The sequence below is a fragment of the Tetrahymena thermophila genome (genome assembly GCF_000189635.1).
Source record: "Tetrahymena thermophila SB210 genomic scaffold scf_8253984, whole genome shotgun sequence".
In the NCBI taxonomy this organism is placed as follows: domain Eukaryota; phylum Ciliophora; class Oligohymenophorea; order Hymenostomatida; family Tetrahymenidae; genus Tetrahymena; species Tetrahymena thermophila.
In genome coordinates this window covers 17,884-29,749 of record NW_002475999.1, presented here as the reverse complement: position 1 = coordinate 29,749, position 11,866 = coordinate 17,884, and the positions used below count along the sequence as shown (strand labels likewise).

The 11,866-nt window shown below is 22.8% G+C and overlaps 3 protein-coding genes across 3 annotated transcripts; 1 reads left to right on the top strand and 2 right to left on the bottom strand. All coding sequences in view use genetic code 6, as the record gives it.

Annotated features, from left to right (window-relative positions):
- Window positions 1-698: 698 nt before the first annotated feature.
- TTHERM_00865360 (dual specificity phosphatase domain protein) lies at window positions 699-5,777 on the top strand (the record flags this gene model as incomplete). Its single annotated transcript, XM_001026776.2, has 10 exons — window positions 699-800; window positions 862-990; window positions 1,259-1,404; window positions 1,863-2,295; window positions 2,363-4,123; window positions 4,181-4,313; window positions 4,371-4,502; window positions 4,561-4,829; window positions 4,885-5,123; window positions 5,177-5,777. 10 exons carry the CDS (start codon window positions 699-701, stop codon window positions 5,775-5,777), a joined length of 3,945 nt encoding a protein of 1,314 aa, XP_001026776.2.
- Window positions 5,778-6,674: 897 nt separating this feature from the next.
- TTHERM_00865370 (hypothetical protein) lies at window positions 6,675-9,259 on the bottom strand (the record flags this gene model as incomplete). The annotated part of the gene is made up of 2 exons (XM_001026777.2): window positions 8,339-9,259; window positions 6,675-8,273 (listed from the first exon to the last, which is right to left on the bottom strand). Exons 1-2 carry the CDS (start codon window positions 9,158-9,160, stop codon window positions 6,675-6,677), a joined length of 2,421 nt encoding a protein of 806 aa, XP_001026777.2. The 5' UTR covers window positions 9,161-9,259.
- A 902-nt stretch (window positions 9,260-10,161) lies between these two features.
- TTHERM_00865380 (cyclic nucleotide-binding domain protein) lies at window positions 10,162-11,564 on the bottom strand (the record flags this gene model as incomplete). The annotated part of the gene is made up of 2 exons (XM_001026778.3): window positions 10,162-11,301; window positions 11,379-11,564. 2 exons carry the CDS (start codon window positions 11,562-11,564, stop codon window positions 10,162-10,164), a joined length of 1,326 nt encoding a protein of 441 aa, XP_001026778.1.
- Window positions 11,565-11,866: the final 302 nt, after the last annotated feature.

Genomic DNA, 11,866 nt, shown 5'->3' with positions numbered 1-11,866 from the left:
TGTATTATGTATGATTCACAGTGAACTTGCTTTCTATATTTACTTATTTATTTATTAATTTATTTATTGATCTTCTTATGATTGAGTTTATTTAAATAATAAAAATAAAGTATTTTTAAATTGATTATTTTATTTAGAATAAAGCTATTCAATTTTAATTTTTCAATTTAAGATTTCAACCAAAATGTTTTTATATTTAAAAAATAAATTTTAAGATAAAATATTTAATATTTAATTATAATTTATTAATATTCTCAAATAACGAAACCCAAAAAAATTTCAAAGTATTTCAAACTCATGTGAATGTTTCAAAGAGTTTCAGAAGAATTTATTTTATTTTGAGAAAGAAGAATTTATTGATATATTGATAGATATACAGAATGATGAATAATAAATTATTTCGTTATAAATAGGAGTTAATTAACAATTTAACAAACAAAAGAAACTAATAAATATATTAAGCAAATCAAATTTAATTTGTAAATCTAATAATACATACATATACAAGTTATTATTAATTAATTAACAACTAAAAAATTAACAAGAAAAGAAATTTTGCAGCTATTTAAAGATTTAATTACTAAGAAAAAGAAGAGAGGGAGTTGTTGTCATCTTAACATAGCTGGCTTTCAAGATATAAAAAATAAAAAAAAAGAATTTAAAGAACTCAAATTATTCAACTGACTTTTTATTGATTCATGGATTAAGAGTAATAGTAACAGCAATATTAAGTGATGTAAGTCATTGGAGCAATTAAAATCAAGGATGGTTTATTTATAGGTGATGAATTTGCTTCAAAAGTAAAAAAAAATTATTTATTTAAATGACCATATCAAATATATTAAAAATTATTACCAATAGGATTTAGAGTTTATAATAACTAATAAAGTTACTCATATTATCAACTGCTCAGGATAGTAGATTTAAAATAGTTGGGAAAATATTGGTGTCCAATATCTTACCTTCCCTTGGATGGAAAATGATCATTAAGTAATTCACTTTCAGTTAATTATTTTTAAGTTAAAAAAACGTACATATGTGGTATCCATAATATGTTTTCAACAAACATATAAATTCTATTTGCTTAAAGAATATAGGATTTAGTATGGTTTAAAAGAAAGAAAATGTATTCTAAACATAAAATCTAAACTCAAAATTAATAAAAAAAACTAAGTTATCGTTAGAAATACAAAAATTATATAAGACTATATACAATCAAATTATATTAACTTATATAGCAATAACATAATATAAATAGATACTTTTTGATGATAATGATGAAAATCTTAACGAAATTTTCAATTTTATTGAAGAAAGCGTTGAATAAGGAGAAAGCACTCTTGTTCACTCAGTTCGAGGATAATCAAGGTCATGCTGCGTCCTTGCTGCGTATTTGATGAAAAAGTAATCAATTAATTATTTTGTTTAATTTTAAAATTAGAACTATAAAAATTTATAAACATGTATTAAACAATAGGATTATTAAAGATATTTTAATTCTATTTGATTTTTAAAGGAAATTAACATTAATTTATTTTACAACTTTTAATTAATTCATTAATTAAATTAATTCATTTCTATTTATTTTTCAAATTTAACGATTACTTTTTTTAATTCCTTCTTATTTCTTCAAATCCAATCAATCAGTTTTTGAATGTTCTCTTTCACAAATTTCAAAGGATATTTCCTACTTAATATTTCTGAATTGTTTATTTGTTAAATTATAGTTACATTGTACTTAAGTTGTAATTAAGTGAATATTCATAATACATAATAATTATTCTTAATTCCATATATTTTCAAAAGTTTAATAATGAAGTATTTTACTTTTGTGTATAATTTTTCATTTTAAATTCAAACAGATTCAAATGGACTTTGTATAAAACTCTAGAATTCCTGAACACTCGTAGACCAGATTTAGAAATAAGAGCTAGCTTTTTTCATTAGCTAACAGCACTTGAATAAAAGTTATATAGATAAGGAGAAGGAGCTAAGAGCGCTTCATGGTAAGAATTAAGCGATGAAAGTGGTAGAATAGAGAGCGAAGAATTGTTAGTTAGGAATACTTTTTTAAATGCAAGAAATGCTCCTATAGCTGATATTTTTTCCGATCCTCAAGCTAATTTAAAAGCTTTAAACAAAGATATAAGAGCGAAACTTAGGTGGAAAGATAATGGTTTGAATGATAGGACAAAATTAAACTACGAAGAGATTCCTTATGAAAATTTTGAAATTGACATTAAGAATGGAAAGAAGAATGGCTAAAAAAAAACTTTTGTTAAATCCTGCTTGAAGGTAATAAATATAATACTAATTAATAAATAAGATAATTTAATAAAATCTATTTTTATAATTAAAATAGGGTTCAGGTAGAATTATTAGACTTTAATAAAATAACTAAAGTGTATCTAATAATGATTTAGAAGCAAGTTAAAAAGAAAATCTCTCTTTAAGATCAAGCATAAAAGGTTCTATTGCAGGAAATAGCACTAATAATTTAAATGTGACAAATACAAATTAAATTTCTTCCAACTAAATTCCTGCTAACAATAGTTAGAAATAAACAAATGTTTTGCAATATTAGTAGAATATTTAGCAATAGTTATCTCCTTCACCCTACAATTAGTAATAATCAAACCAATCTTCTAATTAGTAATAGCAGTAGCTTCAATTGTCAAAGAAGCCTTTGACTACCTCTAACTAATAACCCAAAATTTAAAACAATGCAAATAATCAACTTAGCCAATAGGTTTAATAAGTAGCAACTTTAAAGCATAATAAAAGCGCTAAGTCTATTTTAGAAGACTCAAATTAGAAAGACAATTCATTCTTAGATAGTCAATCATAATAGTAGAATTACGGAGGACTATCATAATAGCAACAACAATAACAATAACAGTAATCAAGCTCATTTATTTTAACTGAACAAAAACCACCAACTAATTCTAAAATAACTCCTCCTCTCTCATAAGCTAGCTAACTTAACAAAGATTTAAGCAAGCAGACTCCACCTTTAAAAAATACTTCTTAAAGTATCAAAGTAACTTCAGCATAGAATAATGGTCAGACTTAAAAGTAATAAATTCTTTAAAGTGGAAATAATAGCAGCTTATCAGGTTTATCTTACAATTCCTCCTTTAATGCTTAATAGCAGTTATCTTCTAAAAATATTCAAATTCCTGCTTAGTCAACTTAACAACAATAATAATAGCAATAGTAATAATATAATTTCAACTAAATTAATTCTGGATCTAAGAGTATTCATAGAAGCTCTAGTCTAAGCAATTTCGATAAGGAAAAAGAGAATCAATAAAACGGAGCTAGTGGAATTTCTCAATTAAACCCATAAATAAATCAATTACACTTGTCACTTGAAAGGCCTATGACTTCCTAAAATAGTGCATCGGCAACCAATTAAAACAACTTAAAGGTATCTTCAAATGGTAAGCCATACTAATTCCTTTCTCCTAATAATAATGCTTTCTCTTAGAACTAAAGTCAAATAAACTTTTCTAACTCAGTTTCATCTAACATGGGTTTAAATAAAAATTAAAGTATATCTTCTTCTATGTAACAACAAATATAATAGGGTTCCTTAAAAAAAGATATTCCATCTCCTATCAGTGCAGCCAAGTAAGAAGATTTAAAAAATAAACAAAGAAGCTATACCACTTCTGGAGTTATAAATAATAATCAATCATCCTCATCGAAGCTACAAAATGATAATTCGATCCTCGGATTATCTTCAAATAAAAGTAAGTTAAATGGTTAAGTTTCTCCACTTCCTCTTCCCCAAGCACAAACTCCTTCTTCAGCTAACTAGCATTAATACAGATCAAACAGTGTGCCCAAAAGAATAGAAGAATCACAAAATAATACCTCTACTATTCAAAATTCTACACTTTACTCTACTTCATCTGGCTTCAATAATTAGAATAATTAGTTAAATTAAAATAAGAGACCTTAAAGCGCCTCTGCAAAAGACAAAAAAGACTCAAATTTCTCAAGCTCTTCATCCTAACAAATACCAAATAATAACAATCCTTCTAGTTAAAGATTCACAAGTCCCTACACTTATTAACCTTTATCAAATAAAAATTAGCAGTTCAACTAATAAATAGATGTAAATTATAAAAATATTTTTTAAATTGAATTTAATAAATTTAATTTTTTTATAAAGACAAAGGTATCTTCTTTTAATTCTAAAAAGGATCTATTAAATGGTATTTCCCCAAATAACCATAACTAATTAATCAATCCTAATAAACCCTATTAAAGAGGCGAATCTCCTTCAATTAAATAAAAAGAAAAAAGTATGATTGTTGATAAATTCAAAAAAATAGTTGTTACATTTAATTTAATATAAATAGTGTAAAAGCAGCATTAGTTGAAACTATAATAACAGCAGTAGCAATAATAATAAATCTAATAATAATAGCAATCTTAGCAAAAAAGAAATACTTATATTCATAGTAATGCTCCCACTTACTAGAATTACAGTCGTAAAAACTTAAACTTTACTTTTTTTTTAAAAATTTATTAATTTTTTAAAAAATAAAGTTCGTTAAAATAATCAATCTGCCTCTAATCCCCTTCCTCCTCCATCTGGAATTAAGCAAAGCAATGATTAAGTGAATAATGAAAATTAAATTTATAGCTAATAAGTCTAAGGATCTCAACAAAATTTGAATTCTTTATCTTAAAATTACATGAATATCATATCTGCAAAAAAACCACCTACTTCTGGAGTATAAAAAGATTAAATACAGTTGAGCAATAACCAAAACTAAATTTCTTTAGTTTAAAATTAATCGTCTGCTAATAACATTGTAAGTTATTAATGAATAAAAAAATAAATTTTATTTACAAATATAAAAAAACTAGCTTCGTGAACAGGATTCAAACAAGATGACAAATTAAAACGTTTAGGAATAAGTTAATTAAATCAACTAAATTAGTAACAATTTGATGAAAACTCTGCTACACTTTTAACCACAATCTACTACAAATCAATCTAATTCTAATAATATTTCCATCAAAAATACTGGAAATTCTTCAGGATTTATGAAACAGAGTGGTGGACCAGTGAGAGTTACAGGAGATATCCTCTAAAATAGTTTTAAGTAAAATAAAAATTGAAATTATATAAAATTTAAATAATTCAATCTAATAAAAGGTAATCAAATAACACAAGTTCTGGATAGTAGCTACTTTTAAATAATTATATGCAAGAAGAAAATAACTCAAGTGTTTATAAATTAAACCAACCAAGCACTTTAGGAAATAATAACAAACAATAATTACCTTAAATGAATTAATAAGTTTCTTCATAATATATGTAATAAAACATAAATGTTCGTGGAAATAGTGCACCTAGATCTTTTTCACCTTCAGTTAAAGGAATTGCTAATTAAAATAACAACAGTAGTAGCAAACAAAATTTTGAAAATTAAATGTTGATTAACTAATCTTAGCAATAATAAAATTAAATTTATTAACCTTAATATAGTTAGCAATTTTAACAACCAAGCATTCAGTAGCTCTAATAATAGTAATTGGAGTATAGATAAAGACTAAGAAGCAATTCTCCAGGGTAAAATTAAGTTGCACCAAATATGAACAATAATTATAATAACTCTGTAAATGTTATGGTAAACAACAACAATATTTCAAATATAGTTGCTTACAATAACATAGCTGTGCCTTAGCCATACGATAGCTCCCTTCCAAATTCTGCTAATTTAGCATCCTTATCTAAACCTAAATGGAAATTTTGAGATGATTTTTAAATAGAGTAATTAATTAGATTTAAACAAATGAGAATCGTTTCCACTACTTAATTTTTTTCCTATTTAACAATATTAATATATATTTTATAAATAATTAATGAAAATAACCAACATAAACTATCATAAATATATTAAAAATTATATTTTTAGAAATCGAATACCTGAAATAAATAATGACTAAATTAGATATTTATCTTAAAAATTGGCAAAAAAAAATTATGTTCAATTATAATTTCACTAATTAAAATTTTTTATCAAAAAGAAAACAATTAATATAATATTGATCTATCTATCTATATATCTATCTACCTATCATGTATATATTCATATCTTTATATTAAATTGCTATTCATTTATTAGTAATTAATTATAAACTTATCAAATCCTTCACTATAAAATATTTATTTATCAATAAACAAACCTATTATTTAAATATAAAATAACTACTTAAACAAAAAATATATCATTTTATTTATTGTACTTATTAACAATTTTATTTTTCAATTATTGACAAAATTCCTCTTAATATTAGATAAAATAAAGAATTATTTTAAGAAATAAAGTTTTCTTTAAAAAAAAATTCAATTTTCTCCATTTAAACTTTAAATTTTATTAAAAAAAAGATTTTTAATTTTAGAAATCTACAAATAAAAAAAAAAATTTCTAGCTTTACACATTTTTTAAAAATTTTTTCAATAAATAAATTTTAAGAATAAATAAAAGAATTTAGAGAGCTAAAAATAAATTGATATTAATGATAGGATATACAAATGATTAGCTTTGGAAATCATGCTAAATATAAAAATTAATTAAATTAAAAAGATATTTTATATAAATATATATTATAGTTTTATGAATAAATTGCTATTAATTTTTTTAACTTTTTCAAATTTATTTAGCTTGTTATTGCTATTTTTGCAAAGAAAATTTCTCTTAATAAGAATAAGATCTTGCTTATTTAACTGGTTATTATGTAATTTATTGCTAAAATTAACTACTATTCTGTGTTATTAAATTTTATTACGAAGGAGCTTTTGCTAGCTAAGGATTTATCTTTTATGGAATTATTTAAGATGCTTTTTACTAATCTACACTTTACTTATAAATATTTTTTGGGTCTTTTGTATTACTTTGAATATTTTAAGGGTGATTTTGGAGTAATTTATTTAATTTATTTGTGTATTTATTCAAGCTTAGCTTAGAAATTAAGTTTTAGATCATTTCTTGAGAAGAAACCTAATTGTTTTGATCATAAACAACTGAATTTTCCTTACTAATTTGATTTTTACTTTCTTAGCTTTTAGTTCTAAGGCATTAACTTTAAGTCTAAAAATTAGATTAAGAAGAAGTAATTGCTAAGCTATCAGATTATTTTTGATGATAAGATTGAGGTTTTTAGTTTTTATAAATGTTTTATTTGTTTTAATTTAAAAATTGTTATTCATTTTATGAAAACGAATTGTTGCTGCAAAAACTTTGATTTTTATTAGAAGAATATTCCCTATAAGTTGAGAATCCTTCGCCTTGAATTTTATCTTATGAGTAACCATTTTATTAAGATTTTTAGTTACTTCTAGAAGTACAAAGAGTATTTATGTTGGAAGATGAAGCGTAAGATTTAGAATTACTTTCCTTTTCTCTTTTTTCAATAGAATTTGATTTACTAGCTTACATTTATTAAACTACAGCGTTTTATTTATTAGAGCTGCTGATTTAAACATAATTAGCAGAATAAAAACCATTTTAATGACAATTTTATTTGCTATTTGATTAAATTTAAATTATTGAAGAGTTATTTATTTATGTAGTATTTTATGACAGATAATTTTAGAGATGATTATTGTTGTATTTACTAACAAAGCTGCTAGTATTTTCTTAATTAAGCTAATCTTGAGTGCTTTCACATTAATTTGAAATATAATTAAGCTTGTCTCTCTTTTGCATATAATCATTGCAATTTTAAGTCATTTCTTAATATTTGATGTTGAGAAAAGCAGTTGAAGCAGTTAGTTTTTTGAGTGTATTTTGATCTTCTTCCTTACTCTTCTAAAGGGCAATTGAAGAATTTTAAAAAGTAGAACTTTTCATAAAATTATCAATCTCTTTCTTTTTCAAATTTATAATTTTATTTACATCATCTATTTATTACTTAATTCCTCTTATTTTAGTAACAATTTAGAGAATATCATTTTACTCCAAGCTATTTTTTTATTCATGAAGGTAATATTATTTTTATTCTTAAAGAGCTTTTTGACTTTGATAGTTATCAATTTGCTTTGCTGTATCATTTGAGTTTTTAGACTCAGAGATGCTATTTTACTCGTCATCAATAAAAAGATACCCACTTTATTTATGAACCTTGACTTATTAAGCCTCTTCTTTATTATTTGATAAATCTTACTAAGTTTACTTAGCCTATTAATTTTATTTCCCTTTAACTTTATCATCTATAGTAGCAATATTTTGAAACTATTTATTGCTATTCTAAATAATTTAATAAGAAAATAAAATTAAAAATTACTAATTATTTCATTTAAACAATAAGTTACTTTTTTTTAAAATATATTTTTTTGGAGCTGAATGTCTTCTACTTGTATTGATTTAATTGAATTTTATTACTGAATATTTGGATTTAAATTTTCCTTTTCAGAGTAGTTTTCATCATTTATTTTTGGTTTTTCCATTTATTTTTAAAGATCCAAATAAAAATTTTTTATATTTTCTGCTTAGAGTTTTCCTTCCCTCGAGCTTCTTAAACTTACAGAAGATACTTCTCTTTTAATGGGTTGTGCAATATCTTAAAAAGGATTAAAGCCATCAGTATGATTTCGATCAGTTAAGCTCTACTATGATGAAATATTGTTTGCTTTTTTAAAATTTTATTAAGTTGTTGAATTCATAAGATTTGATCTAGTGTCTAGCCTTTAAGAGAGTGGAGGTCTATCAAACTTATCCATTATTCTTTGTTAATTTTAAATTTGTATTTACTATTATGAGCTAAAAGGTATAGCAAATGACTTCTTTTCATCTTGTCTTTTAAGCAATCCTTTTTATTAAATCTGTTACTATATTTTCAATTACTATCCTTCTTCATCAGGAGGTATAAATGATTGATTAAAGACTTCTTTTGACTCGCTTTATCCTTACTAAAGAGCATTTGCATTTGATTAATTTTCTAATTCTAAAAAGGAATTTTTTGTACTTGCTTTATTTTAATCATACTTTAAGAAATTAAGCAACCTGTTACTATAGCTGACATCAAGTTTTTTGTCTGAGTTATCTATAATTTGAGATTTATCTTAAAAACAAGCCAAAATATCAGCTTCCTAGAATGTAGGAAGAGAGTCATCATCTGAATATATGCTATCCATGTAATAAACTATTGTATTATTTTTTATCTATCCTTTCTTTCTTTGCTTGCTAGTATAATAAAATTAAAGTTTGCCTTGTGCTTTATAATTTAGTTATTTTAATTAATAATATTTACTATTCAATTTTTGAACACTCTAATTTAATTGCAAATTAATTAAAAAAATTTTTGATTTCAAATTAATTAATATTAAAACACTTAATTACAAATTTTGTATAATTTCAACGGCTTTTAATTCCTAGATAGTTCTTAGCATTAATAATCAAATTTAAATGAATATCAATCAAACAAATCTTTTGTTACTAATTAATTATTACGTTTAAATCCATTTATTTATTTATTTTCAAGTAAAATAAAATTCAAATATGTATTTTATAAATTTTATTTTATTATTTAGCTAAAGCAAAAAGAATTAAGTTTTAGAAGATTAAATTGTATTCTAAATTTATAAAAACATACTATTCACTTTATTATGATAACATTTTTTCAAAAAAACTTTTGAAAAATTTAATAAAAATTTGATTTATAAAAAAAATTAGTAGAGAAGATACCTAAACAAATACTTTTTTGCTAATATTTAATTTTTAAAAATAAATTTAGTTATTTTAATAGATCCATTATTATTAGTTGAATTTAAGTTTCTGATTTTATTTAATTTAGCTAAAACTATTTACAATTTTAAAAGGTGCTTTTAAAATAAATTATGTTTATAAAAACTCTTTTTAAAATTGAAAGACAGATGAAATTAAATTGAAAAAAAATTATATTAAATTATGAAAATAATAAATGAGCTTTATTTAAAATTTTTTAGTACAATTAGATAAATCTAAAATGTTTAATTTATACCAATAAATATAGAATATTCAATAGTGAAAGCTATTTAGTTTTTTATTTAATTTTTAATATAAATAATTAAGCATGATATTTTTAATTTAAATTAAATTATACATTAGGCAATATGATTATATTTAGTTTAGTAGTAGATTTATATTTTAAATAATATCAAAGTGGTGTCGAATAAGGAGATACATTTATACTGGTGAGAGATGATTGATTATTAGTTTTGTTATTTGATTTTTATATTATTATTGATTTTGGTTATTTAATTGAAGTAAATCCCAAATTAAGTGATCTATATTTTGGTGAGTGAAAGATTGAATTAGGTTGATCAATATATTTGCTGTAGTCATTTATATTACTTATACTTTTAGGAGAATCTAAAGTTAGGTATGAATTAAGAGAGTTCTGAGAACCAGAATATTTATTTTTAAGATCACAAAGCCTTTTATCAATACTTTTAAAATATTTTTCATGTTTTGGTGATGTAATTTATTTAGGCGTGACTTAACCTAAATCTTCTCCTTCTTGTTACTTAGCTTTGTTTATTTTTTTAATAAGCTCATTTTTGTAAGCACGAGGTTAACTGATGATATTTTCATCGTTCTTAGAGTAGGCAAATATTTCTACTTTATTATAAATGATATTTGATCTGTTTTATAAATTAAAATTCACAAGCTATTTATCATAACGAACTTAATCTAATTTGGCTCTCTCTTGATTGTTTGTTTTTTGATAAAACTCCTCAGAAAAAATATCAGATTTTTACTATAGATTAGCCATACTTTTAATGCCTTTGATACGAGATGGAAGAAGTTCATTCAATGTATGCTTTAAAGAAGTTACATCTTAGGCTTAAGATATCTTTTTATTTTTTGGTGTTTCTGAGCATATCTCTGGTAGGAATCTGTTTAAGACTTTCGCTTCTTTAATTTTTTAAATTTTTTCAGCTTCTTTAATTTGTAGCTTATTTTATACTAAGAATTACTTTTTACTCACAATCAATTTCTAAGCTTTTGTAACCAAGTCAATTAGAAATTAATTCCATGCATCGCAGATCTTAACCACTCTTTTAAGATGCTCTTCTTCAAAGGTTATTAAATTGAATAAGTCTTTTTTTGGGATCAAATAAGCTATACATTGATCAGTATGAGCCACTAGTTAAAATTATGATGGAATATTCTAAATTAATTCTTAGCAACCGAAAAAGTGAGATGAAGAAATTTAGACCACACTAACTTTCTTGCTTTCCTTTTTGCTTTCAAGTTCACTTATTTAAAAGACAACATCTATTTTTTTATTAATCTTTAAAACATATTAAAATATATGTAGAAAACAAACAAAGATTTTTAATTAAAATAATTAATTTTAAGTTATTTTACCACAAATTCTCCTTCAAATATGAGATAGATATAATCTAAAGATTAGCCTTCATTAACAACTATTTCACCTTTTTAGTATGTCTTCTTTTCCAAATTTTGTTATATTTTATTCAAGCTGTTATTAGATAAATGACACAAAATAGTAACACTCCTTAAAAAATTGTTAACTACTCTCTCTTATTTCATTTCAGGTTTCAACAAAAATAATTAACAAATATTTGAGATTCTAGCGTTTTACTTAATGCTTTAAGATACTTTAAATGATAATAGTTATTGAATCTTTTTGATTATTTTTGCAATTAAATAATTATTATTTATAAATTAATCAAATTATTAATAAATAGATGCAGAGTAAAGATCATTTATTTCATCATAAATATTATTTTTTTAATATAATTTACATTCTCACAAATCTTGTTTTGGGATTTGACTAATATTTTGAAAAAATTTATAATTTTGCAATATTTGTTAATTAAAGATTGATTATT